This window comes from Verticillium nonalfalfae (genome assembly GCF_003724135.2).
Source record: "Verticillium nonalfalfae strain VnAa140/NRRL 66861 chromosome Unknown scaffold_119, whole genome shotgun sequence".
NCBI classification, from domain to species: domain Eukaryota; kingdom Fungi; phylum Ascomycota; class Sordariomycetes; order Glomerellales; family Plectosphaerellaceae; genus Verticillium; species Verticillium nonalfalfae.
Window position 1 is genome coordinate 23,720 of NW_021167344.1, and position 27,771 is coordinate 51,490.

At 56.8% G+C, this 27,771-nt stretch overlaps 9 protein-coding genes across 9 annotated transcripts; 4 read left to right on the forward strand and 5 right to left on the reverse strand.

The window, feature by feature from the left end:
• Positions 1-203: 203 nt before the first annotated feature.
• D7B24_001014 (uncharacterized protein) lies at positions 204-606 on the forward strand (the record flags this gene model as incomplete). The annotated part of the gene is made up of 3 exons (XM_028635259.1): positions 204-206; positions 317-452; positions 539-606. The coding sequence occupies 3 exons, from the start codon at positions 204-206 to the stop codon at positions 604-606; spliced, it is 207 nt and encodes a 68-aa protein (XP_028492147.1).
• Positions 607-1,097: 491 nt separating this feature from the next.
• D7B24_001015 (uncharacterized protein) lies at positions 1,098-2,434 on the reverse strand (the record flags this gene model as incomplete). Its single annotated transcript, XM_028635260.1, has 2 exons — positions 1,098-1,976; positions 2,036-2,434. The coding sequence occupies 2 exons, from the start codon at positions 2,432-2,434 to the stop codon at positions 1,098-1,100; spliced, it is 1,278 nt and encodes a 425-aa protein (XP_028492148.1).
• Positions 2,435-4,356: 1,922 nt separating this feature from the next.
• Positions 4,357-5,282, reverse strand: D7B24_001016 (uncharacterized protein; the record flags this gene model as incomplete). The annotated part of the gene is made up of 3 exons (XM_028635261.1): positions 4,357-4,502; positions 4,623-5,042; positions 5,114-5,282. The coding sequence occupies 3 exons, from the start codon at positions 5,280-5,282 to the stop codon at positions 4,357-4,359; spliced, it is 735 nt and encodes a 244-aa protein (XP_028492149.1).
• A 5,250-nt stretch (positions 5,283-10,532) lies between these two features.
• Positions 10,533-11,210, reverse strand: D7B24_001017 (uncharacterized protein; the record flags this gene model as incomplete). The annotated part of the gene is made up of 1 exon (XM_028635262.1): positions 10,533-11,210. The coding sequence occupies one exon, from the start codon at positions 11,208-11,210 to the stop codon at positions 10,533-10,535; it is 678 nt and encodes a 225-aa protein (XP_028492150.1).
• A 1,276-nt stretch (positions 11,211-12,486) lies between these two features.
• D7B24_001018 (uncharacterized protein) lies at positions 12,487-16,579 on the forward strand (the record flags this gene model as incomplete). The annotated part of the gene is made up of 7 exons (XM_028635263.1): positions 12,487-12,703; positions 12,869-13,320; positions 13,531-14,159; positions 14,209-14,428; positions 14,481-15,324; positions 15,436-15,880; positions 15,931-16,579. 7 exons carry the CDS (start codon positions 12,487-12,489, stop codon positions 16,577-16,579), a joined length of 3,456 nt encoding a protein of 1,151 aa, XP_028492151.1.
• A 484-nt stretch (positions 16,580-17,063) lies between these two features.
• Positions 17,064-19,827, forward strand: RCY1 (F-box protein: endocytic membrane traffic, recycling ReCYcling 1; the record flags this gene model as incomplete). Its single annotated transcript, XM_028635264.1, has 2 exons — positions 17,064-17,166; positions 17,216-19,827. 2 exons carry the CDS (start codon positions 17,064-17,066, stop codon positions 19,825-19,827), a joined length of 2,715 nt encoding a protein of 904 aa, XP_028492152.1.
• Positions 19,828-20,113: 286 nt separating this feature from the next.
• Positions 20,114-21,355, reverse strand: KIN28 (TFIIH complex serine/threonine-protein kinase subunit kin28; the record flags this gene model as incomplete). Its single annotated transcript, XM_028635265.1, has 1 exon — positions 20,114-21,355. One exon carries the CDS (start codon positions 21,353-21,355, stop codon positions 20,114-20,116), a length of 1,242 nt encoding a protein of 413 aa, XP_028492153.1.
• Positions 21,356-22,657: 1,302 nt separating this feature from the next.
• On the forward strand, positions 22,658-23,553 carry D7B24_001021 (uncharacterized protein; the record flags this gene model as incomplete). The annotated part of the gene is made up of 2 exons (XM_028635266.1): positions 22,658-22,678; positions 22,747-23,553. The coding sequence occupies 2 exons, from the start codon at positions 22,658-22,660 to the stop codon at positions 23,551-23,553; spliced, it is 828 nt and encodes a 275-aa protein (XP_028492154.1).
• Positions 23,554-24,216: 663 nt separating this feature from the next.
• On the reverse strand, positions 24,217-26,923 carry D7B24_001022 (uncharacterized protein; the record flags this gene model as incomplete). Its single annotated transcript, XM_028635267.1, has 3 exons — positions 24,217-24,896; positions 24,955-26,628; positions 26,860-26,923. 3 exons carry the CDS (start codon positions 26,921-26,923, stop codon positions 24,217-24,219), a joined length of 2,418 nt encoding a protein of 805 aa, XP_028492155.1.
• Between the last annotated feature and the right edge of the window lie 848 nt (positions 26,924-27,771).

Below are 27,771 nucleotides of genomic sequence, written 5' to 3' on the forward strand. Positions count from 1 at the left end.
CGACGAAACGTTCGACTGACTTCTGCCACCACGTCGACGAAATCGACTCTGCAACCTTCTGCTCTGCATCACCACGCCACCAGCTGGGGTACTTAAGGAGAAAACAAAGTTCGCCAACTTGCAAACCCAGGCCTACCAACCCCTACTTTCCTCCCCCGATCCGAAACTACCTCCCTCTACAGACCACGAAATCACATTCCACAATGGTGTGTACACTCCCAACTCGCCCTTGGCTTCGCATGTTACATCGCACCGAGTTAAGCGATTCGGAATACGAATGCAGGGCATGGTGCTGACCTGGTCTCCCCCAAAATAGGCCCAAACACCGACGCAGCGCCGCGCAAACGCCAAGTTCGCGAAAGGCAACGAAGCACGCATGGGCAAGTCTGAGGATCAGATGAAGGTCCGCCCCAAGGAAACCCCCAAATCCCCCATCTCTCCCATCTGGCTCGGTATGTACCCCCAATTCCTCCCTATTCTACTCCCCTTCTCCATCGCAAGCAAGCAAGTGGCTGACCCTGGGTTGTTCGCCACGCAGGTCTCCTCGCCTTTATCCTCATCGGCGGCCTAGTCTTCGACCCCGTTTCTCGCATGCTCGGTTTCTAGATGATGAACCGCCGAGGACGGCCTTGAGAAGAAGGGCTGTGACAACTACAACAGCGGGGGCGAAGAGGGCCTCGGGCTGTAAAAGGGAATCGTAGCTGCGCATGGCGCGCGAACCACACGAAGTTCTCACGAGGCGGCGGGCTATCAGGAGCAGGGTGCCGGAGGAGAAGGCCAGCCGCCAGCCAGCAGGGACTGAACCGAATCCGCAACAAGAGGCCATACGGGCCTAGCTTCAGATCAGATTCGGTGTATAGATACCACGTATCCGGGATCAGGAGCACATTGGCGTACCATTACTTGACAGCAACAATTGATGAATTCATTTACAGACATGTCCTGGCATGTTTCTGATGCGCTCTTCGCACGATCACTACGACTGAGCCGCTCTCTCTTGGTGTACAAACTTTTGATGGTTTTCGAAATCGCTAAACGCCGTGGCTGAGCAGTGGAAAGAACGAGCGAAACCGAGCATCGGGCTCGGAGATTGAGGCTTAAGCACCGAGGCCGCGGCGCGGGCCGCCGCCGACGTCAAACTTCATATGCATGCCCGCGTTGAACTGTTTCTCCAGATCCTGGTTCACCTGAGATATGTCAGAGTTGGCTCGGTTGCCATGGGCCTGTGCGGCAGCGGCACCCTTCTTGCCTCCTCCGAGCAGTTTCAGGAACTTCTGCTGTCGCTGGGCGCCGCCGTCCAAGCCGCCAACGTTCCACTGCTCGCCCCCGACAGCACTGGCCTGGGGAGCCGGCTCTTCGGCTGTCTTCTTGGCCTTCTTTTTCTTGTCTTTCTTGCTGGCGCTGACGTCCTCCTTGGCGGCCTCTTCATCCTCGTCGGCCTCGCGCTTGCGCTTTTGCTTCTTCTCCTTTTTGCAAACGACCTCCTTGTCGGACTCTGGGTCGGCCTCCAAGGGGGCCTTGGATTTCTTGGCCTTCTTCTCCTTCTTAGACTTGACGGGCTCTTTCTCTGTCTCATCGGTGACTTCGGCGTCGTTCTTCCTCTTCGCCTTCTTCTTTTTCTCCTTAACGTTCTCTTCGACTGCAGCATCTGCCTCGTCGTCCGTGTCCGCGGGTTTAGCCTTCTTTTCTTTCTTTTTCTCCTTCTTGGCCTTTTTCTTCGTCGCAATTTCAGTGTCGGCATCGGCCTCGAGTTCGGCCTTCGTAGGTTCCTTTGAGGGACCGCTCAAGCCTTCGCTCTCGGCGCGGAGCTGCGAGTTGGCGGACGCCATGACGGCGTCGACGCGGGCCCCGCCGTCCTCGTCGCCGGACGATTCGCTGTCGGAATCAGAGTCAGAGTCGGATGAAGACGAAGAAGAAGAAGAAGAGTCAGACGTCGTATCGTCAGTATGATCGGTGACGCCCTTGGCGGATTGTTTCTATCTCAATGTGTCAGCGTCGACATGTTCACCACGCAAAGCCAATGACCGTGACGCACCCCCTTCTTCTCAGTGACAGCGTCGTAGCGGGCGCGCATGGCCTGCGCTGTTTGGATCATCTCCCGACCCTGGGCCTCGAGAGCGTCGGCCTGTTCCAGCACGCGCTTGCGGCGCTTCTCGTCCTTCTTTGACTCCGTGGCGGCGGCATCCTCAGTCTTGCCCGGGGCCTTCTTCGACTTGGCAGCGGGGCGCGCTTCCTCCTTGCGCTTGAGCTTCTTCTCTGTGAAGAAGAGAAAGTCAGCCTGAAGGGGGTTCAATTGTAAGGTTTGGGGGCTGCATCGAGTTTGCGACTTGTCGCGGACGCATGGTGTCGCATGATGGATCGGGTTCTTACCCTTGAGCTTCACCCCGGCCTTGGCCTGCGCGGGGTCAATGCTTACGTCGACCATTTTGCTCATGTGAAATGATTGAAGGACCAAAGTATGGATCTTTCAAGGTCCCTAGCTAGGCCACCATCAGAAGCTATAGTGAAAGGTGGAGGGGACTGGGGGAAAAAAAGATTGGGAATCTGCCGGGCGGTGAGACGTCAGTGCAGGAATTGTTGCTGATCGCCCACGGCGGGTAGGTGACGCGGGGCGGGGGCCCGGCGGGGTGTCGTGGTCCTGGCTGTCAAGCCAGCAAACGCAGGCAGGACGTCAGAGGGGGGTCGTAGTGGGATCGTCAGAGGCGGGACTAGGTACCTAACCCCAACAACGCCCCCCCCCCGCCTGTCAGTGATCCTGCGATCAGCGGTGACCGGAACATCTACAGAGGCCTGCACAGGTGCTCTCTGACAACGAGTCTCACTACGAGTCTCGCCCACCCGGAGACCATCCCTCGGAACCGAGAGCATAATCCCCTAGGTCATTGAAATCAGAGCATCTGGTCTTACCGAGAAGCTTCAAGTGGGGGTGATTCGGACTCTCGATATTCATTCTTGCAGATTCCCAGGCTCCCAAGGCTGTCTGTCACCTTTCCAGCTCAGCAGCTTCGGTGTGCCCTTGCATCACGGGGACTCACGTCCCCCCGGCGCCTCGTCAAGGCCTACTCTATCGAGGGCGTCCTCCGACACCAGGACAGGCATCACGATCGCCCGCCACGGTTCTTGCATGGCGCCCATGCCACCCCGACGTCTGCCTGTCGACCCAGGACCCAGCCAGTGAACCCTCGAAATCGCCTTGCCCTTGGTAGAACGGTGCAGTAGCGCGGGCCCATTTTCCAACCCTCCATCTTCTCCCAGCACCACCACCACTACCACCACCGCCCCCAAATTCGCATCCGTCGGGTTCAAAACCCTGGCTGCTGGGCTGAACAGGTGGGTGGGTTTGTCCGGCTAGCTGGCTGGCTGCGCCCTGGGCACCATGGGGGATTCCAATACCGATCCTTCTCACGGTACCTACCTGCCTCACAGTACTTACCTGGGTATGTAGGAACCTCTGCGTGCGCCAGCCCAGGCAGACACACAACCAGCTCGTTGCTGTCCGGAAGGTTGGAAGCAGGCGATACTACCCCCACTTACTCAGTAACTGTGGCCACGACCACATGGGAGTCGTCCCGAAAGCCAGCTGAGACTACCCACGCCTTCCATTGGCTGGTGAGCCTGGCGCCTCTGCTGTTGCTGTTCGCAGAAGTCCTTCTTGTCATGGAGACGATTGACGTTTTGGCAGGATGGGAAAATTATCGGGGAATCTGTGGTGTCTGCCTGACAGATTCCAGACCGAGCCAACTTTTCTGTGGCTGCTGATACTTGACGTCGGCGGCACATCCCGACCAGGGGGGGGGGGGGGGGGGTTCACATAGTCTCAACGGCGAGAGGATGAAAGAATACCTCTTGTAGTAAGGCCAAGTAAAGCAGCCTATTAGGAACAGTCATGGAACGCGCCTGCCAATGAGGACGTCTGTTGCACGAGGACCCCAAAAAGAGACATCGTCGAATGAGTTGCGCTCGCTCTTACGCTAATCAGATGCTTCGAATCGTACACCAGACAGGACCAGACAGGGCGTCGAGTGACCCGTCCCGACCCTCCAGAGAGGGGAGAGGCATGTGCCACGTCCCCACGACCCTGGTGCCACTGCCGCTTCAGCTTCTGCCCTTGACCACCAACCAGAACTTCGTCATGTAATCCCGCTTATGGGCGTTCTAATTTTGAAAGAAAGTTTGAGACCAGAAAGAGGAGATTGTACAGTAGTCCATCCACACATCCACACATGATCGCCAAAAATGACATCCGCAATATTTGGGAAGAAAAGGAACGAGAAGAGAAAAGAATATAGGCCGTCCTGTGTCAGCTCCCGCCTGGCCCCCCAGACTAGCCCAGCTGCCCCGCCCGTTAGATATGTCCTAAAATAGGCTCTGCCCGTACGCTCCATACCCGCGAGAGGATATACTGCTGCTGCCGGGAGAAGACGAACCATAGGCGTAGGGCTGCACCGAGACACTGTTGTCCTGATAGCCCTGACCGCCATAATACGAGGGGTTCAGTCCACCTGTCGTTGAAGAAGCTATTGTTAGATACTGGTTTGCTTCCAAGTGGCCGCCAACCTCCCGCTAGGCGTCTGGAAATGGTGGAGGGGAGGGGAGAGTAACGTTACGATGGGCGTACTAACTGTTCTGCCGCCTCTGCGACTGGCCCTCCCCCCCCGCCTGATGCTCGTACTCGTAGTCGTAGTAGTACGGTGACTCCTCGGTGTAGATCATCTCCTCGCCGGCGCTGCTGCCACCGGCGTGGCTCGCCGCCTGGTGACGGTGGTGCTGATAGCCTCCCCCTGACGAGTAGCCCGTTGCATTGCTGTAGGAGTTTGCCGTTCGAGGGTCATCTGCTGCAAACGACTGTCCTCGATGGCTGCCGCGACGGCTCTCGTGTTCGCGACCTCTGGAAAAGATGTGGCGAAAGCTGGGACCGCCCCATACCGGGCCTTCATCGTCATTGACTTGGTCAGGATCGGCAATGTCGTATGTGAGGTGGGAGTTGATCTCGTTCTCGTACTCGCGCTCCGCAATCTCCTTCTTTTCTCTAGCGTTCTCTCCTGTTTTCCCCATCGTGTTAGTCCACATGTACTGCGAGGACGTTGGAAAGGGGGCTGGCGGGGCTCCTCACGAAATTTCCGCTGGGCGATGCGGTTCTGAATTCGTCTTCGCTCTTCTGGGTCGGTGACGTCTGTCCAGTCGTCCGTCTTGAGAGACTTGGACTTGGTCCTGGATTTTGTTTGTGTATGCTTCTTTGAGCTGGAACTCGACTCCGAGTGTCTGTGGGCTCTAGAAGACATGGCCGCAACCTCCTCAGGGGTTTGTACAGTTATCGTAGATATAGGTCAGTCGATCAGTTGCTGGCACTCTGTCAAGAATGGCGCCCGGGAGCAGTGTGGTTGATGATATAAAGGAGTTGGAGAGTGTTCGTCCGAAGTGCTTGCTTGAGAGTCCAACAAGATCGTGCTTTCAGACCTGACATCTGGCTTTTATAAAGCACACTCTAGATGTTATGAGCAAAGGTTGATAGATCGCGACTGGGGGCGGAAACATATGCTGCAGAGACTGGTCCTGTCGGCAAGTGGTTCTAGAATGCCTCGACTACACGTAGGGCAGACTTTTGGAAGATATTGAAGCGTGCAATATTGCGCAGGTTTTACACGCGAGGGTGTAGATGTGACAGCTGTATGCATGGTGGCATCCCTCTCTGGCCAGGGGATATCATACACACCATGCCTGGTCGGGCGATCTCTGTGTGGGTCAAATGCCAGGAGAGGACATGGCTCAAGGCCATTAGTGAACGGTAAGAAAACGTGGATGAAGGAACGCCGGCGAGCCCAATCCAGATATTCAAGGCTGAAGGGGAGGGGGGTGGGCCAAGAAGGCGCCTCGGCAGGTGGAATAGACGGGCTGCTCCCGCGAGGTTCCTAGGGTACAACGGCGGCGGGCAGAAGGCCGGACCAGAAGACAGGAGAACTCTCTTTGCTAGCGAGCTAGTTGAGTCTGCCGATTTTTCGAGGCTTGGCAAGAGTCTGCTAAACCAGCATGTCTGTGTTGAATCCGGGTTGTGGGAAGCGGGGTGTTGCTCTCGCGCGCCACAAGGGTGATAGTCCAGGACCCCCTGGGGTTGACCCCTGATACTCAAGTCGGCGAGGTCATGGTGGCTTTCTTGGGCAGAGTGAAATACGCTGCTCACCAAGGTCTGCTGTCAAGGGGAATCCGCTCGAGTATACGAAATACGACTGTCCATTTGAGGCAAACGAACAAGGCTGTTTACAGGTGTCAGACTGCGCTGCTGCTCTTCGTGACGAATCATATTTCAGCCCATGTGGCCGTGATGGTGTCTTGGGACGACCCATGAGCTTTTCGCACTACATCACACCAAAGCAGTATGTATAGAAGACAGCAGGGGGGTTGTTCAGCCTTGACCCAGAGAACTGGGGGTGGGTATGGTGCAGATGTGTCCACTGTAATCAGTCGTGATTGCATCATTAGGGACACCGAAAACCACCAGACACTGCCCAGATTACCAATGCAAGCGAGCAGTAGCTGAAGAGCGACACGTCCAAGCTTTGACGTACCAGGAGCTTGACGGCCGTCGCTAAGATTCCGGCTGGAGGAGGCAGAGCAGTACGTCAGAGTTCTGCGTTTACTCGAGCGTGTCACGGAGCTGATTAGTCGTTGGCTTACGCTCGCTCGACTCTTTTCACCGCCGTGACTTCTGGTTGTGTACCCTTGAACCGAGTAGGCGTGGATCCGTTACTGCAAATCCAATCAGGCAACTGCGCAATCAGGGCCCGTTGTGCAGTGAATTAGAGCTTCGACCTGCAGGACTCATCAGCCCTAAGCGCGAATATCGAGACTGCCGATCCTCATTCGGGGCACTTGCAGTGGCATTGCCCAAGCTCCCTTCTGGTAATGTTAGGACGAAGCAATGAGCAGTCAGTTCGTGGAGTAACGTGGGTGACACAGTACATGTGCCTTTCAGCCTCTCCCGAAGTCATGGGCTTACACTCGGACCAGGCTCTGCAGCCATGTTAAGTGCTGCGGCTAACTTCAGGCTCCATCATCATGTCAAACATTTCCGGAATATCAGTGTTCGAGGAACTGCCAAGTATCGACGCAACCAATATGGCTTGTCGAGGATGGTATTGCATGGTGTGTAGACGACTGCCCGTGACGTTTGGACAGTGTGATTTTTCAGTCATTCAGAGGCCAGTCTGCCAATTCCCGGGGGGTAGGAGAGCCTTGCCGATATGCAGAGCGAGCAATGCCAGGTAATTTGACCATCAATAATAAACGCTGCTTAGAGCCAAACGGGGCAAAGGCGCGCGCTGGTGTTGGGGGCCATTTCTGTGTGGGTCGGATGGTTCGAAGGCTGCCATGGAGGGCTGCCATGCCCATCAAGCTGCTTTGCTTGCACCTGCAGACACACTGCGCCATCACTCGGCCGAGTTCGCTGCTATGAACGCGCCGTAAGCGAGGCACCTCACCTCGACACCACCTTGACTTGATCGACTAATGACACGCGCTCATGGATCTGGCGAGGAGGGGTTCGTGGTCCGGGGCGCCATGGTTGGCAGAGTTCCGGCACGACACTCCCTGGAAGGCAGGAGCAGGGTATGCATGGGTTTGGTCCCACTTGTCCATCCATCGTGGACGAGCTACTGCCTTGCAGCAAGACGACGAAGCGGTGTGTTGAACAACGGAGATGTTTTGAAGCATGATCGGTAACATACCTTGAGACTAGCTCGTCTCAAGGTTAGCCCAGGCTGACTTAATGACAGGTAATGGAAGCATGCGGCAGTGCCGGGATCAGCGCGCGCTCCAGCCCTGGCTGCGGTCGATCTCTGTGAGTCGGCCTCATGGGACACTGGCGGGTGGCAGGCAGCCTTGTTCCTCGATGTTGTCCACCATCGGCTGCACAAGCATCGGAAAGCCGGGCTATGTCGTTGACCTTGATGTTCGGTTGAGTGTCACTGTTGCCTACCGACCGATCTCAGATGGTTGTGTGAAGTGATCTGATGAAGTTGCCTTAAGGTATGCGAAACCTGGAAAGTCTGCCTTGGCAAGTGTGGGTTGCCAGGATGCTCTGCTCGCCTCGGGGGGTACCTTACCTGAAGCTTATTGCAGCTGGCTTGCGATTGGACAGTTGACTTTGCCGGCTGATCATCGGATCCCACGTCACAGTACCTGAGAACCCGGTGCAAGTGCCTGTAGTTCGCCAGCAAAGGTGGGGGAGGGGGAGGGTGACGCCTGTGCCAGGTTCCCATTCCATAGGCACCATCTTGGGGATGTCGGACGAACGGCCGCTCACCTTTCGGTTGGATAAGGTGTTCTTGCTGCCTAGGCACCTACCTACCTAGGCAAGCTAGGCAAGCTAGGTACTTGGGTCACCATTTTCCCACAGCTTCGGTGCAAGACAGCCCGTCATACCCCCTTTCCAACAGCCGCGACACCCACCATCCGCTACACTCGCCAGGCAACTACTTTTCGGTTCTCGGCGATCCCGCTCTGATTTCGTGTACCCTGGGTCCTGAGTGGTTGACATCCGAAGTCGTGCTCCAGAAGATCTTGGTGTGTCTCCCCTGCTCCTTGTCATCAAGTTCGCCAGCAGGAATATCCGTCGAATCAACTTCGTTGTTTCCAGCGAAACCGCCGAAAGGGCGTGACATATGCCTTCGATTAGGACTGGCAGCAACGTCACCAGACAGCGAGGGAGGGTTGTCCTTTCGAATCGGAGCCATTCAGTATCTGATCTGAGACAAGGCAAGGCTCTCGACGCCTAGACCCTCCCAGCGCAAATGTCTAAGAACCCCAGGCTCATTCTTCTGGCTACTCCAACGCTCAGCCTGGTGCCGCCAGTGGATGGATGACAGCCAACGCCTGCCAGTGTAACCGGGATAGGCTGTGGTTCGTAACAGCATGGCTCCCGCTGCAGCCGCTGTCACAGCAGGCTGCAGGAGGCAGTCAGCCACCACGCGACCCTGCTTACCCCTGGCGTTGGCCCTCATCCTCCGGAGCTCTACCAAATGGACGGGCCTTAGTCAAGCTGACCGATACACACATCACACACGCTCGTGGCGCCGCAGGGCCCTTCTTCGTGCCTTTTCGTCGTTGATTTAAGCTTTAAAGTGTTAGACAATCGGCCCGTTACCAAAGAAAGGCCCGAAGATGGAGGTTTTGATCGTCTTCTGGTAGGATCAAACGTCCCGTACGCACAGGAGAGGCTTGTGAGATACCGGTAGCGTCGGCCCCACTCAGCGATACCACTGCGCCGGGCCGGAGGTGACGTTTGTTCTCGGCCCTCCGCCTGACATCTAATCGCGCTATACAGCGAGTCCTGGAATTCGAGGTCCCAAATGACGGCAACCACGCAATCCTACATGCTCGCCTCGAATGGATCCCCGTTACCCTCTCATTTCGTACTGCTGCGTTCGCCAATGCAAGGTCTCGCTTGCCCGGCCTGGCCACAGCCCGTAAGCAACTTCAAAGTTTGTCCGACTCGCCTGCCGAGGCCTATGTATTGTCATTATGGCACCTGATTGGGTACAGGGCGCAGCAATCCCTTCACGTACCCTGGCTACCTCGTTTGTGACGTGCCTCAAAGCTTCCTGACGGTCAAAGAGGGTGTTATCAGTTCTGGGCACCGTCCGTGTGACTCTCCGCGGAAGCCTGCTCCCGGAAATGCCGGAGCCTAAGGTCTTACGCCTTGTTCGCTAAGCGAGAGGCGAGGCATTTGAATCCGAGTACTGGATTTGGTGCGCGTTGGAGGATCGCAAACGTGGCAACAGCCGGCGGCTTGGACATCCGGCCCCCCAATCAACCCTACCTTCTTGTTGAAATTGGAGGGCAGTCTATGGGACTGAAGGGTTCAGCTCTGACATCTCATGCATCAGGTGTAGAGATCATGCCAGCAGATGGACCAAACAAAGGTACAGGACTGAAGTGGCCTCGGGGCTTCCGTATCTGTTGGATCATAGTCGCAGGCGAAAGACGCAAGCTGCTGCTCGCAACCAGGGAATGGACCCATTCACAACCACTTCTTCGACATTGACCGTGTTACCCGTCGGGAGATTCTTGAGATACCCATCACAATCTATTGGTTTGGGGGCTGTTGTGGAAAGCCCGCGTGACATTTGTTCGCCATAGCTAAGCTCGGGATTGACCAAGAGGACACCAAAGGGGCTCCCGATGAAGGAATGGCCTAGAGCAACATGCCCCTGCCACATAACACACTTCTGTCAATCCAGTAATATCGAAATCCTCTTTCTCAAGGTAAGAATACACGGAGCATGATTCTTGTGGGGTTAAGAGCCAGGATGGTGAATGCTGGCACGGCAAGACCTACCTACGGTGTAGGTTTTGATAGGGTACTTGTCACAGGGAGAAAGCTAGACGAGCTCCTCGACACCAGGCCCCCGCAGTCAGTGAACAAGTCGGTGGTAGTTTCGAGACAGCAGAGATGTTCGAGGTGATATGCCGTTGACCCCAGGCCTGGTATTTTACATAGTGACAAGGTTATGGTACAATCCATCTCTACACAAGGCTCAACCCCTTCGGCTGGCCTCGATCTCCGCCTTGCGCTGGGCGATGCGCTTCTTGTAACGGACCTCGGTCCTCCTCCTCTCACCACCATCCACCTTGATACCCTGTCTATGCTCCCACATGCCCTCGACGACCTGCACCTTTGCGCCGTCACCGGCCTTCAGGGGTAGCGCATAGGGGCCCGTGATCGCACTGGCGCCGCGCACCTGGTACCCTCGAACGCGCTCGCCCGGGCCTTGTACGGTGCCGTCCGCCTTCTGGCCCGCCGGAACGTTGATGACCCACTTGCCGTCTTGTGCTTCGGTGGTCGCAACCTGGAGATACGCCTCGCCATTCTCAACGTGCTTGAAGTCTCCGCCGGGGCCGAGGGCGCCCTGCCTGTAGCGCTCGAGCCAGGCGAGAAGGTAGCGGCGTGTGCGTGGCGGCTCGATGCCCAATTCCTTCATCTGCATCGAGTCGGAGGTGAAGAGGGAGTTCCACGTGGGAAACTTCTCGGCGTATTGGCTGAGGCCGCGGCCGAGGACCTTCAGGAGCGTCGGGACATCGGGGACGAGAGGGACAGGCTGGGGAATTGCCGGCGTTGCTCGTTTAGAGGCCCATCGTAGTTGGCAGGTGTTGACTGTGGATACCCGCGGAGCAATTGAGCTCAGGGACGGGATTCGAAGCTGAGGAGCCTTCATCGTGGATCTGATGTCGCGTGGGTAGGTCAGATATGCGTCTAAGGAGAATGGCGGTCGAGTGTCAGCAGACGAACCGCAGAGGGCGCACCAGCTCGCTTTGACTGCCGAGTTTGCTCCGGAAGTAATTGCGATACAATGCCGCGAAGGGGTGGTCGAGGAAGGCGGAAGTGGATTATGATCGTAACGCCTGTCAAGCTGGATACCTTCAACCTCTGGGAATTTGCAGATCGGATTGGAAAGTTGAATTATGTAATCAGCACGGGACTGAGAGAACCCGCTTTCCGAACCAAGTGTGCAGACGGCCTAGGAACGCGCTTGGTTCGCGTCCAGCTTCTCGGTCAGTTCGGTGAAGTGACCCACTTGGCGACGCCACTACGGGAACCATTTGCCCCTCGGCGCGTTGGAAAGAGATGTTATCGATAAGAGAAGGCAGCCGACAGCCTCGTAGCTGCCTTGTGAAGGAAGAATGAAGGACGACGTTTCATGCCATTCACCTCATCCTTCCAGTGAAATGATATAGAAAGGAGGCCATCAACCGACAAAAGTTAACGAAATGGCGCCGTAATATGTTTAGTGTTGACGCGCCCCCTGTCTCCACGGCTGTGCGTACCTGCACCCCCACGACGCTGTGATGCCGGCCTCCAAGTCAAAAGCCCGACTTCCCAAGCCGTTTCCTTTGGTTGACTTGAATGGTAAATTGAGACAGTCTCCCAGTTCAGTTCGATTTGATGTTGATGCCTGATTTTTAGATGAGATCCCTTCTGCTTTAATTGAGGCCTTAGTGGCCCTTCGCGCTTCCGACAGCGACGACGTCTTACGTGAACCGCCCTCGAAACGAGCAAAGCTGTCTCGTGACGACCCATTTCCAGCATATCTCATCACACGGCAAACACTTTCCATCTGTAGGCGGGCTGAGGAGACCCTGAACCTACTGGAGCCAGCAATTCGAAATGATGTCGGCAGCCACCTGCAGCTATCGTACGTGAGCAGCCAGTGGTCTTCGAAGCAACTGAAGCTGTCGGTACCATCCGCTGGTATCGCGGGCCGAGCGGCTCTTGCACTACGCCCTGATTCTGTCAGTCAGGCGTTGGGGGCGTGCATAAACATCCACAGCAAGGAATCAAGAGTTGACGAGGGCGCAATCTGGACAACTGTCGGCCTCCGGATCGAACGACAGGGTAAAAATGTACTGGTCGTATTCAATCTCGAGCTATACTGGAACGCGACCTTCTCTCCCTTCCGACTGCGTACGCCTCGTCAGCAGGAAACCAGTCAGATGGTTTTATCAACGTTTTTCAACAATGACGAGACAACAACAACAACAACGACAACCCAGGTCGCAGAAGCGACGTGGACACCCTTGGACTTCTATGAAGCTGCCTTCGTGCCTCCAGCGACAGATGGATCCGCATTGGCTATCGAAGTACCAGGTCTCAACGCGTCACTCTACCCCTACCAGAAGAGGACTTTGAAATGGCTGCTGCATCGTGAGGGTACGCGCTGGGTGCCTCCATCAAACGGATCAGCAGCGGGCTTGAAAAGCGTAGAGGAAACTGGGACTTTGCAGCCCGCTCGCAGTTTTGGGGAGATTTCAAGCCCCAGCAACGTGCAGTGGTATCTCAGTCACTTATACCATGCAATAACTCCCGAGACCTCAGCCTTCTTGAGCGCCGAGAAGGTGGTTAGAGGGGGCATTCTTTCAGAGGAGATGGGTCTCGGTAAGACTCTCGAAATTATTGGATTAATTCTGCTCCACAGGCGTCAACCCGCGAACGAGGATTCGTACCTTCATTTCAACAACGAGAGACTCGTCAAGAGCGGAGCTACGCTCATTGTTTGCCCCGAGTCTCTGAGACAGCAGTGGATGGATGAACTCGAACGCCATGCCCCCCATCTACTCGTCAGCTACTATCCTGGTCGAGCTCAATTTCGTAACCAAACCGAAGAGGAGGTGTTCCGAAACATGGCGGCACACGACGTCATTGTTACCACCTACAAGACGCTTACCGCCGAAATCCACTACGCAACAAAACCACCAGAGAGATCGAGGCGAAGAGAACGCGAATACGAGCGCCCCAAATCGCCCCTCACTCAGATCTCGTGGTGGAGGGTGTGTCTTGACGAGGCGCAGATGATCGAGACCGGCGTTAGCGCGGCTGCCCTGGTGGCACGCGTCTTGCATCGCGTTAACGCATGGGGAGTGACAGGGACACCTGTCAAGAAAGATGTACAAGACCTGTTAGGTCTTTTACTCTTCCTACGATTCGAGCCTTATTGCTCATCTCCCCAAGTTTGGAAAGCGTTGACCAAAAATCACAAGCCGTTGTTTCATAACCTCTTCCATGACATTGCGATACGGCACACGAAGAAACTCGTCAGAGATGAACTGGAACTCCCAGCTCAAAAGCGATTCGTCATTACGCTGCCCTTTACCGCCGTTGAAGAACAGCACTATCAATCAATCTTTGCCGAGATGGCCGAAGTGTGCGATGTCGATCTGGATGGAAATCCCATGTTGGCCGACTGGGATCCCAAGAGATATGAGGAAGCCATGAGGACTTATCTGAATCGCTTGAGACAGGCAGCGCTGCATCCCGAAGTCGGCGTTCAGAACCGCCGCGCTTTGGGTCACAGAGCAGGTCCCCTCCGCACCGTCGACGAAGTGTTGACTGCCATGATCGAGCAGAGCGATGCTTCGATTCGAACCGAACAACGAGCGTACTTCACCGCTAGACTCAACCATGGCCAACTGCTCGAAAACGGTCCTCTCGTCAAAGAAGCGTTGGTGATCTGGGACCAAACGAGGCGTGAAGTTGAAGAAGTGGTTGGGAAATGCCGGCAAGAGCTCGATGCTGCGATGAACGCTGCTAAAAGGACCATTTCTGAGAATGGATCCGTGTCCAACACGAATGGCACTTGTGATGAAGATGTTGTCGAAGGACTGGACGAGTATGTCTCAGACTTGGCCGAGCGCAGTGCACAGCTGACGACAATTTAGGTACCAAGCTAGCCCTGAGGTCGGCGAGGCTCTCATGCGTCTTCGATCAGCTTTAGAGGTCCAGCACCGAGCCATATTCTTCTGCGCAAATGCGCGGTTTCAGATCAAGTCCAACAGGGACTTTACTGAGCCTGACTCTGCCGAGTTCTCTGCACTGCAGAAGTTGGAAGAAGAAGGCTATGAAACGGCAAAAGGGGTACGACGAGAGATTTTGTCAGAGGTAAGGTAATATGGAATCTCTTTCTGGCAGGCACACTGATCCCTTTGAATAGAACCACAGGAAGGCCACGAAAGCAATGCGGAAGCTAGGGAATGACGCTGTGTCGCAGAACTTTGTTACAATACCAGAGCTGATCCCGAACCCGGTCAAGGGTTTGGAAAGCGCCACAGTCGTGGAAAAGGTCGAGGAGCTTTATGGCTTCTTGAACTTGCAAGCAAATCTTATTGACGAATGGAGAGAAGTCATCGTTGGTCTTCTCTTGCAACCTCTTGTGGACGAAGAAAATGAAACAGAAACAACAGGCGATGAGTTTGTCAATTCCACGGCAATACAAGAGCAACTAATGGTTCATGTTCAAGTGCTTCGAGCCACCATAGCGGATCGACAAGATGCCATCTCTGGCCTTCAGAATATGCTTGTCAAGCACGAGACTCAGACAACAAAGGCACTGGCCATGGACGGTGAGGGTCCTGCACCAAAGACCTTGATTGAGCTGCTAGACGTGCGAAATAAAGTCAAGCCATCACTAGAGAAGCACGGGTGTCTACGCGGCGCGATTGGGGAACTACGTGCGCTCGCCGCTAGACTCCCGCCGCATGAGCCTGGAAAGGATAGCAGAGCAAATATGGAGCATGCAGTGGTGAACAGGCAGATCAAAGATATCCAGGCCCAGATACAAGCCCAGACGAAAGCTTCTCAACGTCTGGAGCGGGAATGCGACGAGTTCACCAACGCCATGAACCTTCGGCTGGACTACTATCGTCAACTGCAGGCCATATCAGACAGCGTTGATGTTTATGAAGGACCAAAGACGCAAGATATCTTGGCGAAATGGGTCAATGCTGCAGAGACGGCTCACCGCAAGCTCTCATCCGCAGAAGCGAAGCAACGATATCGTAAGTCAACTCCTTGTACGGTTGGCTCACAGCGATGGTCTTCACGCTAGCACCCCTCATATCCCTACCTTTATTCTGGATTTGCATGTACTGACACAACTGTCGATACAGTTGTCAGCCTCCGAGACGGCGGAGCATCAAAAGCCAATGAGCCGAAGATGTGCATCATTTGCCAAACAGACTTCACAATCGGGGTTCTTACTGTTTGTGGTCATCAATTCTGCAAGCATTGCCTCATGCTCTGGTTCAAAGCGCACCACAACTGCCCCATGTGCAAACGAAAGCTCAAGATCACCGATCTCCACACCATTACACTCAAGCCAAGAGAATTGACTCTCCATACCGAAGATGTTCCAACGTCCACACCAGGAAAGAAACGCAGCGCAGCCCATAACAAATCAGCCATTTACTCGGAATTTGGCGCAGACAAGCTGGCACAGATTAGAGACGTTGACTTGGAAGGCCCACCCTTGACCACAAAGGTTGATTCCATTGTTCGACACCTGCTCTGGCTCCGAGAATCTGATCCGGGGGCTAAATCCATTGTTTTCTCCCAGTAAGAGTCGAAGCCTACCCCTCTTGGCACAGTCACTGACCACGCAGAAGATATCGAGACTTCCTACAAGTCATAGGGTCCGCACTCTCTCGGTCTCGGATCGGCTACACGTCGATCGACAAGCCCAATGGGGTCCAGCGTTTCAAAGAAGACGCGGGCTTGGAATGCTTCCTGCTCCATGGACGGGCCCAGTCAAGCGGCCTGAATCTCGTGAACGCCAGCCACGTCTTCTTATGCGAGCCGCTACTGAACACAGCGATAGAATTACAGGCCATTGCTCGTGTGGATCGGATAGGTCAACAGCACGAAACAACGGTCTGGCTGTACCTGATCGAAGGCACCGTGGAAGAGTCTATTTACAATCTTTCGGTCAAGAGACGCCTCCAGCATCTGAGCTCCGTCACCAAGGGAAAATCCAAAGATTCCACCCCCGACGTGTTGGAACCGACGCTCGAAGCTGCGAACACGTTCGAGATGGAAAATGCAAGCCTCTCGAAACTGATGAGCAAAGACCGAAGTGCCGGGGAGGCAGTCGACAAGGAAGACCTCTGGGAATGTCTATTTGGACACGTCGCAAGAGCAGCGAACTCGGAGTCGCGAGAAGAGCGGGGAGAGAACCCGGCAGTCATGAATCTCCTGGCGGCCGAGGCAGCCGAGTCGCGGCGGATGATGGAGAACGCCAGCCAGCTCGAAACATGAGCTCTTAGTACATATACCCCTCAGCTTTATAGCAACAGAGAGTTCGAGTTCAAGGCGGACGTCTTCCGATTTGTGAGGTCTCAACTATGCGGTAGTGTCTCGCAGTGACATTTCAAGCGCTCGTTGCTTCTGGAAATCAAGGATTATCCTTTCAGGGGGAGTGGTTCAGGGTCGTAGCTGATGTCGACCTTGCTCGTCGCCAGCCGGCATCAGCCGGTGTGGGGTGTTCCCCGCAATGCCAATCGACAGCTCGTGCTGTGACGTTCCGGGCTGGGCTTCGAGTTCGTATCGTTCCTGTCCAAGCACCTCTATAGTGCTGACCTGTATTCAACATCCCCAACGTGTCGCCAATTAGGAGGCAACCTCCCTGAAAACAAGTTTCAAGCTCCGGACATGGCATAGCCCGAGGCCCATCTGATTTCCTCCCACAATTCGCAGCGCCTTGATTCCACAACCACCTGCGGCTGGCCGCCGTCCAACAGCAATGCACAAGGCCAAGGGCAGGGGGGGTCCCCCTCAGCGGACCAGCATCCTCAGTGCCTTGAAGGCGACGGAGATGCTGGGTTCCAAGCCGACCCTCCCCGCGGGTTAGGAGCCCCGACCTTCCGATCCAAGAGGGACTCGCACTGACGACAGCAGAGATTCTTGTCGCCATTCTCGACTACCTCCCCGTCTCCGACCTCATGCGCGTCGCGCGGTGCTCCTGGCGCATGCAGGAGATGGTCTACGACGACACACGATGGGTGGCCCGGTTGAAAAGCATGGGGTGCTGGGACGAGGCCGAGGCGAGGCAGCACTTCGAAAACGCCATGAGGAGGAGGCGCGAAGCCGCAGAACAGGCCAAGGCCGCGGCGAGACAACCTGGAACGGGACCAAACGACGCGACCGCGCGACCTGCGGGGGACATGACGATATTCGACGCATCGGTAGAGGAGGACCGCCAGAAACGAATGTTCGAGCTGGACGGGTTCGAGAAGTTGTCGCTGGCGCCCACGCAGCCGGCGAGTGACCCGTTCAAGGACCCACAGGCGCTGTTGGACGTGATCAAGAACTCGAGGAGTATAAGAGGGCATGCGCGGCAAGAGTATGGCAAGATCTACGGCGCTCTGGGGCCGTTCTACCAGGACCTGGCGAGGGCGAGAAGTCACACGGACCCGGTCGTCTTCCAGGTCTTTCGAGACCCGGAGCAGCAGGCGCAAATGCTGTCCAACCTGCACACATTTGCAAAGAGTGACTGGGCGCAAGGGTGGAGCGAACGGGAACAAAAGCTGCTCACGATGACAGGCATTTTCGAGGGGGCCGTACTACGAGAGTTCGAACAAGGATACGAGTTCTGGGACGTGGATGGCAGAATGCGGCGCTACGCCCATGTCCTTCACACGCTCAACGGCGGCGCCGCGAGCGTTGATCTCTTTATTCAGAAGCACCCCATCTTCAACGACACGGAGATTATATCGGCAAACTCGGTAGACTGCCTGAACAGAGCTGGGGCCGACGACGCCGACCTCGAACCGTCACAGGTGTTCTTCGAGCTGTTGCTCAAGAAGGCCAATGAGCAGACGTCCATTATGGAACGCATCTTTCCAGAAGCGGAAACGTCCTTCTGGGAGCTCATTGAGAAGATCCGAGACGACATCATTCTGGAGTACTCCACTTCCTTGTTTGATGCGGCACATCAGCGAAGCCTTGGGGCTTATCTAAAGGCGGTATCAGGTGTTTTCGAACAGACAATGCTGTTCTTCCAGTCTTTGACTCCACCGAAAACCTCAAAGGAGACGATCGAGACCAAGGCCAGGGAGATGACCATTAGAGTGTTTGAGCCGCACGTTGACCTCTATCTGCAAGAGGAGCTGGACTTTTTCACCAAGCACGCCGAGTCAGAGGTCGGTACCTGGGAGAAGAGGTTATCAGAGCAGGATGCCTCCGTCGAGTCCTTTTACATGTCAAACATCAATCGTCAAGTTGATAAGACGGACTTTTTGAGTTCGTTCAAAAAGGTCGTCATGATGCCTGTCAGCGTCCTTCCCAGCTTCCAAGCACCCTTTGGCGGCGGCGCAAAGCCCTCGACAGCGACACCGGCCAACGGTTCGGGGCTCAACACACCTCAATTGTCTCGTCCTGAGACACCAGGCGTCAGGGGGAGTGTGGATGGGCGCAAGAGTCCTCTCCCGGACAAGGCGCCGACGGACGAGCTGGCAGCCAAGGCGGCGCTAATGGCTTCCCGTCTCGAAGGCATCAAGTCATTGTTCAGCATTGAAGTCGCTCTCAACCTCGTCCACGCGGCGCAGACGAGCCTTGGACGGGCGGCGCAGTTCATCCGACTCAAGGGCCAGTACGGCGAAGAAGCGCGCGAGCAGTGCGAGACCATCTTTGTCGTTCTCCTGCGGATTCTCGGGACAAAGCATGTCCAGGTCGGCTTCGAGAAGGCCGTTGGGCATCTCTCCAACTACAACCCGCGCGAGGTCAGCCACCACGACCAGTCGGGCGTGGCGCCGCTGGTGCAGTTCATCGAGCTGGTCAACGTCGGCGACCTCATCTCGCAAATGATTGACGTGTTCTACGAGCAGCAGCTCGCGGGCCCCAAGATTGCCGATAAGAACGACTTTCTCGACCCGGCGGGCCTCGCCAAGCGCAAGTGGGAGCAGATGCTCGACGAGAACGTGGCGGCGGGCCTCAACAAGGGCATCGACGTGCTCATGGACGAGGTTGAATTCCTGCACGGCTCGACGCAGCTGCCGACCGACTACAACCCGCAACTCGACGCCGCCAGCGGCATCCTCGCGGACCCGGGCCCGACGGCGACGGCGCAGCGCATCGTCGAGCTCGTCTCGGCGCACACGCGCATGCTCGTCGGCAGCACGGACAAGTCGATGCTCGACGTGTTCAACGGCGAGGTCGGGCTTCGCCTCTTCACGGCCGTCTGCAAGCACCTCAAGCGGCAGCGCGTCAGCACGGCCGGCGCCATCAAGCTCATCGCCGACATGAACCTCTACTTTGAGTACATACGCACGCTGCGCAACCAGGACCTGCTGGCCTACTTCAAGGCGCTGCGCGAGCTCAGCCAGATCTACCTCATTGAGCCGCAGCACGCCAAGGAGATGGCCACGATCATCGCCGACGGTGACCGCTTTGGCGGCATCTTCCGCGCCGAGGAGGTCTACGAGTACGCCCAGCGCCGCGCCGACTGGTACCAGGTCAAGACCAAGGTCGAGCGGGCCATGTACGGGATGGAATGTCAGCTCATGTAATGATGCACGAAGCACGAAGCACGAATTTAGAAGCACGATCAAAGTTACAAAATTCCCCAAAATGCACATGTGCCATGTGAAAGAAAAGGAACCTGTAAATTCGTGGCACAGTTGCCAGTCTGGATCGGTGGCCGTCTATGCTTTCTGGTTCTCCTACACCCACCATCCCCCCTTTTTGGGTTTTGAATGTGTCCCGAACGCCCCTTTGCCCAAACGCCAAGTGATGCCTGATCTGATTCCTATTTTCACGTGCAAACCCTCGCCATGCCTCGGACGTTGTGCAAGGTCACATTTTCCCAAAATCAAGCTTCCGCGCCACCTTGCTCCCCCTGTCCTCGTCAATGACGCCGGGGCGGCGCTTGAGGTCGGCGCCCATCTGCTCCTCGCCGCCGGCGTCCTTGCGCGGCAGGTTCTCCTTGCGCGTGGGCTTGGGCTGGGCGTGCCACCAGTTGTGCAGCAGCATATCGCGGGCGGTGATGCGCTTCGAGGGGTCGAGGGTGAGGGAGCGCATGAGGAGGTCGACGCCGTCGGGGCCGGCGGAGCTGAAGAAGGACATGAAGTAGTCGCGGCCGCGCGGGGGCTCGGGGTCGCCGTCGGGGACGGTGTAGGCGGGCAGCTTGGAGACGCCGGGCCAGTTGGCCTCGGTCGGGGTGCCGACGGCGTTGCAGATGACGGAGATCTGCTGGACCTCCGTGTCCGAGGGCATGAAGGGGTGGCGGATGATGAGCTCGGCGAAGACGCAGCCGACGGACCAGACGTCGACGGCGCCCGAGTAGTGCTTGGCGCCGAAGAGGAGCTCGGGAGGCCGGTACCAGCGCGTGATGACCTGGTTCGACATGAGCTGCAGGGGGTCGGCGAAGGAGCGGGCGAGACCGAAATCGGCGAGCTTGATGTCGCCGTCGGCGGCGATGAGCAGGTTGTTGGGCTTGATGTCGCGGTGCAGGACAAAGTTCTCGTGGCAGAACCAGACGGCGCGGCAGAGCATGCCCATCCAGGCCTTGATGTCGGCGGCGCCGTAGCGCACGTTGTCCGTGTCCTTGATGAGCATCTCGAGGTCGCCGAGGGGCAGGTACTCGAGCACGAGGTTGAGGTTCTGGTCCTTGGAGGAAAAGACGGACAGCAAGGAGATGATGTTGGGGTGCTGGAGCTCCTGGAGATGCTTGAGTTCGCGGACGGCGTCGGGTGCCATGCCCTCGCGGTATTCCTTCTGGATCTTGATCTTCTTGATGGCCACGAGGGAGGCGGGGTCGGATCGCAGGCGGCCGAGGAAGACGATGGCATAGGTACCCTCACCGAGCTTCTTGCCCTTGATGTATTTCCTCTTCTCCTCCTCGTTCATCTGCTCGGCGAGATCGAGGGTAGGGGGCAGCGAGATGGGCTTGGCGGGCTTGTTGTCGTCGCTGCCCGTGGGCTGAGGCGTGGCGCTCGCCGAGGCCTGGTTGGACGAGGCATTCTTGCGCGGTGAGGAGACGGCCGACGTGGATTTCGGAGGCTCTGTAGGCCGCAGCACGAGAGGTGAGGCCGACATGGCGGACGTCCCTGCCCTGCCTTCGTGGTGGCTGGCTTCTGCTGGGCTGGTGATATCGATATCGTGAGAGAGGGGGTGAAGGTGGCTGCTGCTCCGAGCTTCAGCGTTGGGTCAAAGACGAGGCGGCGGCAAGGCGCCTTCAAGGGATAGGTCAAGGGTGGTGAAGCTCAGCCTTGCGCTCTCAAGGGTATTGATTGGCTGGCTGGCTCATGATCCATGCCTCTGGACTCTCAGAGCAGAGGGCCCCCGATTAGTCATGCCAGTTTCGATACTCGTACTCGGCGGCCATGGCCAGCTCACAGAGTGTGGCTCAGCAGCCCAACACATGCTAGCGTGCCGCTTCTGTCAGTGGGCTCTTCCTTGGTGAAGCAATAAGGTTTCATGACGCAATGTTGCCATGACCACGGAGCAAGGGATTCATTCTTCAGACGAACGGACGGATGCAGGAGGCGACATCAAGGCGTTGATGTCACCCGTCGGCGCCGGTCATTCTCAAGGGTCTGCTTGCAAGACAATTGATTCCTCATCACAACCAGAACCGCCATCATGAATAGCCTCGTTACTCAGAAATCAAACACATGCTGGTTGGGTACTGAACAGGCGATCAATCAGCAGATGCCTCCTCCGGGCAGCACAGTGGCCCGACCCGGAGGAACCGCGGGGTTAACATGCTCAAATTGGCTGTGTAAGCAGGCACCGCAGCAGGGCTGCACAGCAGGCAAACAGTGGATGGGTGGGCAGTGGACGCGTAGTAGGGGCCCGCCCGCCCCCGGGAAGCCAAGCGCGCGCTGTAATCACCCACGCTGCTCCTTCTCTCCCCCCCCCCTCCCCCCCTCCGCTGGCCGGCCTACGTCATGGGCTGGCATCAGTCTCCGGGCTGAGCGAAGCCGAGTCATCGAAGATTTCCTGTCTAGGTTTTCCTGTCTGGGTCCCTGCCTGGCGCCCATCCAAGTCGTTCCTGTGTGACTGAGCACTGCCGCGAACGCGATCTGCCGATCGGGCCCTGCGGACATGCGACGGGTCCAACAACCTCCCCGGCCGGACTTTACATCCTTGCAGCCAAGAAGGGTAGCAAGTCTTCTTCTTTTACTTACCCAGTAGCCCGCCCTTTGTGAACAGAGTTGGGATCTTGATGTCGTTCTGACCCATAGTCTCTCTTCTCCTCAACCACGAGACCTTTGCCAAAGGCGGGATTCTTCTGCATCCCACTGACACCCAAACAAACAAGCATTCATCCATCACTACTATCCTCAACCGCAACCATCGAGAAGAACGAGTGATCCACGTCCATCCTCCGTCACCATGAAGATCTTTTCATTCTGGGTAAGCTTTCATGACAGAGAACGACACGAGACCATCATCAAAAAGGCACCTTAACTCACCAAGTCCAGGTTCTGCCCGTCATCTCGGGCGTCGTGTGGCTCGGCATGCTTCTCTCGATGCTCCTCTACTGGATCATCCACACCGACCGCCAGCGCTACAGCTCCATGGCCGACCGCCAATCCATCGCCTACATCAGCGACGTCGGCGCCTCGACGCTCAAGCCCCTCTTCATCGCCGGCTGCGCCGTGACCGTCGTCTTCCTCGACCTGTCCTTCCTCGCCGACCTCTGGCTGCGCCACCGCGGCCGTCTCGTGCCCAACATGAGCACGGGCGAAAAGGTGCTCAAGGCGCTGACCATCGTCTTCGCCCTCGTCGGCACCGTCGGCCTCATCTGCCTCGCCATCTTCGACACGGCCCGCCACCCGAGCCTGCACCGCGTCTTCCTCGGCCTCTTCATCGTCGGCTACCTACTCTCCGCCGTCTTCATCTGCTGGGAGTACCAGCGCCTCGGCATCAAATACCGCGAGCACCGCGTCCTGCGCATCTCCTTCTGGGTCAAGCTCGCCTTCATCCTCGTCGAGGCCGCCATCGCCATCGCCTTTGCCGTCACCATGCGCTCCGGCAACCCCGACGTCGCCGCCGTCCTCGAGTGGGTCGTCGCCTTCGTCTTCAGCTTCTACGTCTTCTCCTTCGCCATTGACCTCTGGCCCGCCGTCCGCACCAAGCAGCACGCCCGCCGCTTCCAGAAGCCTGGCGGCTCCGGCAGCACGAGCCCCCGCGCCGACGACGACAACCTCGAGATGGCCGACGCGCCCGTCGTCGAGGGCCAGCAGTACCCTCGGTACATGGCGCAAGGGCCGAGCAGCAACTTTTAAAAAAAGGACGTGACGATCTGATGAGCCAGGTGGCGTTCTCTTTCTTTTTTTTTTCTTTTTTTGCAAGGGGTTTCTTGCATTGACGAATTTACAAGCGGGGCGTGATGAGGGCGTTTGGCTTGTTGACACCAGAGTTCTGGGAACATATGATACCTCCATACAAAATATCCCTTAGTAGACAATTGATAATGACCAATACTTTTATCACAAAAAAGGTTCCGCACGACCCATCTATCTCGTCGTGACCTACACGTCGTGCCTCGCGTTCCTGCGCAATACAGATTCTTGCCTTCCTATGATGTGCTACTACGTGCCGTCCCTGCCGGCGATGATGTCAAGGGGCCGTGCCATCATGGCTTTCATCAACTTCCCCCAACATCATCCCACTGACGAGATTCAAGTCTAACGCAGCCGGCCTAGCCGTAGCGCTAGCGTAACACTAGCACTGAAGCCTCGACAAGCTCCGGGCGGCAAACACCACACTGCCGATCGATCGCGATCGGATGAAATACTTGCAATTTATGCACATTGTACAGACGGCGTGTTCAAACTACCCTCCTTCAGGTCTACCCAAGACAAACATTGCCATTCCATTGCTTTGTCAGCCAGTCTCCCTAAAACACCGCAAACACCTGCAAAACACCAATTCATAGCATCGTTCGATTACAGAACCTCCCGAAATCGCGAGTCCCGTGTCGGACTCCCGTTCGCCTCCTCATTAGGGTCCCGAATCTTTGTCGGCGGTGTAATGGTACGCTCAAGATCATCGCGCGCGTCCTTAAATCCTTCATCGTCGGAGCTCACGACGCTGATGGGCTCCGAATCTCGCGTTGTGGCTGTCTCCGATCGCCCACGTCCCTTACCCGCCAGTGCGACGTCGCGCATGCTGTTGGCACGGTTGTCGAGGCTGGTCGTACTGTCGTTGAGACCCCTGTGGAGGGCCGCGCCACCGACAAAACCCTTGGGCTGGCCCTCGACATCAGCCGATGACTTGCCGCGCGGTCGCGTAAATCGTGACTTGAGCCACGACTTGACCTTGTGCGTCGGGGACCCTGCTTCCTTGGGACTGCGCGCCTCATTGGAGTGGTTCGCAGTGTCTGTATCGACCATGGGCTGCGGGTGAACCTCCGCCATGTCCTCGTTCTCGTCGCTGTCCGTGTCGTTGGTGGCATCGTGGGCAGCGCTGGGGTTCTCAGCTTGCTTCTGTGTGAGCTTTGACTTGCGCTTTTCTTCCTTGGCTTGACGTTTCTCCTCGGCCTTGATGGCATGCTCGGCGTCCTTCTGCGCTTTTTGCTCGGCCTTCTCGTGCTGGCGACGCTCCTTCTCCTCGCGCTTCTCATCATCTTCGTGGCAATTAGTATGGGTCACATGGCGCGCGGATGCAATGTGTGGGATACTCACCTCTGATCTGTTTGTTGATCGCCTTGATTTCTCTGTCCCGCTCCTTGGCCTTTTCTTCGTCCTTTTTCTTGGCTTCAGCCTCCAGTCGGATCACCTCCTGCTTCTCGCGCTCGACGGCTGCCTTCTCGTTGATCTCGTCGAGCACAGGCTGGACCTTCTTCATGGCAATGGCGTCGACGTCCTCGGGGCTCATAAACATGCCGCCACCCATGTCGACTTTGCCATGGTTCTTGTTGCGCGAGGTGTGCATCTGTTGAGCCGCCTCGTGCGCCTTGAGCTCCCATTCACTCAGCTTCTTCGGTGGCCGGGACTTGCCCGTATCAGCGTATACCTTGTCGTCCATACCCTGCAGCCGCGCCTTGACGTTCCTCTGTGCAGCTGCGAGGAGCATTTCCCGGTCCTTGGATCGCTTCTGCTCGTCAACTTTCGACAAGTTTGTTGAAAAAATGGACATTTGCTGCCGAATGCGCTCTGACTGCTGGCGATCATCACCATCACCCTCGCTTGAAGAACGCCTTCGTAGCTTGGGCTTCAATGTGAAGCGTCGCTGAAGAGTGTTGCGGCGGCCTGGAATGCTTCCGCTGTTGCCATAGTACTCTTGGTACTCTCTGCTGCGACCGTGCTCAGCCTCCAGCTTCGCAAGTCTCTCTTGCGCCATCTTGTAAGCGGCCTCCTGAAGGTTCACGTATGGTCTGGGTTGATCATCGGTGCTTGCGACGTCAGACTCGGCGTCTTGGTTACTCCGAGTCTGGGTAGCCATTTTTTCATGCTGCGTGTACATCTTCTTGGCCATGGCCACCGCTGATGCGTGAAGAAGATCGGCTCGCTTTTCATCCTCTGACTTGCTGAACGCCGGGTTGGACGTGAACATGCTGCGAGGCAGGGACGTCACGGCAGATGCGCCACCTGCGCCGACGGACGACTGAGGGCGCACTGTCGGGCCATGGGCTGCCGATGCGGCACTGAGAGCACTGGCAGCTGCTTTGGCCTCGAGCGCGTCAGTGTTGGGGGTAGAGGCTGCTCGAGGTCGCCGTCTCGCAGGCATGGCGCTCTGGGCAGCCGACAACGATCCAAGACCATTTCGCTCGTTGGTGTTGGCTTGGTCGGAGCTAGGTGTTGTGAGAGGCTTTCGCACAGATTGGCTGGTCTTGAATGCTTGAGTGGCAGCGGAATTGCCCCAGCCGGCTTGCGAGGATGAAATAGAACTAGATGGCGTGTGCATCTTCATGGCGGCAGCCGCCTGTGCTGCTGCGGGGTTGCTATTAGACGATGCCTTGGAAGGTGACTGAGGCGCCTTTGAGTGCCGTTGGTTGAGCGCGGCCTGAGTGGCCTGAGCGGCGGCCGAGTTGCCCCAACCTGCGGTGGACGAAGGTCGTGGTGTGCTGGATGAGTTTTGCGACTTGCCAGCGGACTGCGTTGCGAGGAGCGCGGCTTTGGCGCCAGCAGAGCTGGCGTTTGGTTCCCACTGGGGCGCCATTTTGTAGTCCTTGGCTAGAACGGCAGCGGCGGATGCGGATGACGACTTGTCAGGTCGCCACGGGTTGATGGGCTTCTGGTTCGCCCAGCCTAATGACGCTGCGGCACCTGCTGCAGCGCCGTCTTGTCGCAAGCCGTGTGAGGGAAAGCTGGGAAGATCTTGCGGTTTGGCGTACTTGATGGTTCCAGCAAGAGCGGCTATGGAAGCTGGTCGTCAGTTGAGCTCACTGTGAGGTCAGGCATGTGTAGGGTAGGGGTGTAGTCGGGATCTTCTTTGCATTTGCAGGGTTCGTCAAGGGTTTATCTGCTCGGCCGATTGTTTGATCGATGAACGGAGCCTTCGGCCCATGACTCCCCTCCCACCTCCCGGCTCGCGACCACCGTACCCAAGCATAGGCACCAAGACTCGTACAAACGTAAATTACGTACCTGGGGTCACAACTTGGTACTGTGTCTCAGCCATGCTGGCATCCTGTACAGTGGACCGCGACATGTTGAGATGTTGAAAGTGGGCGAAGTGCATACACCCAGAACTCCACAAGCTCACTCTTGGATGGTCAATCAGGTAGACAAGACAGTCAACGAATGCGTGTCGTAAGATGAGGACGCAGCGGTCTGCAGTCGGGTAGTCAGACGACCGGGGCAGCTGAACTGCGTGCGAAGACACTTGCGTAGGGCGTTCGTATTTGGACAAGGTAGCGAGGAACCGAGGAACCAAGGTGGGCGTGCAAACAAGCTGGTGGGATTAGGTATTTTGGGGTGCGGCCTCGGGGACGTGCCACACAACCCAGAGGAAAATGAGGAAAGGGCTAGGTTATATCATTGACAGTTGGTTCGAGGGGCATGACGAGACTAGATCGGTTGCGTTCAATGGTAGCGCACTGGTGCGGCGAGCAGCAGACAGTGGTGATGGCATGGCTCGACCGAGTGTCACGGCGCATTGCTAGCCCAACAAGCCAGGGCAATCGGAGCCTGGTTGCTCTGGCCTGTTGCTCCTCGTTTGTCTGGGACGCTCTTGCAAGACATGACCATGACGTCACTTTGCGACGCCCCCGCTGGAGAGAGCTGTGCCTAGCGCCATCCTAGCGGCTGCTGGAGGATGGGTGGGGGGAGGTGCTGCGCATTCGGGGAGGGTTGGGGGAGGGTACCTTCGACGCTGGAACCTGCGGCTTCTGGTCCCTTGGGGTGGCAGGTGCGACCATTCCCTTGCTACGCTGTGCTGTGGCACCGGCTTCAAGGGATGTCACTGGGCAGTAGGCACCCACCTAAGGCACCTCACCTTCCTTCAGGTGAACAAGGGCCATCGCCATCCGTGTAGGCGTGTCATCTTGAGGTACGGTA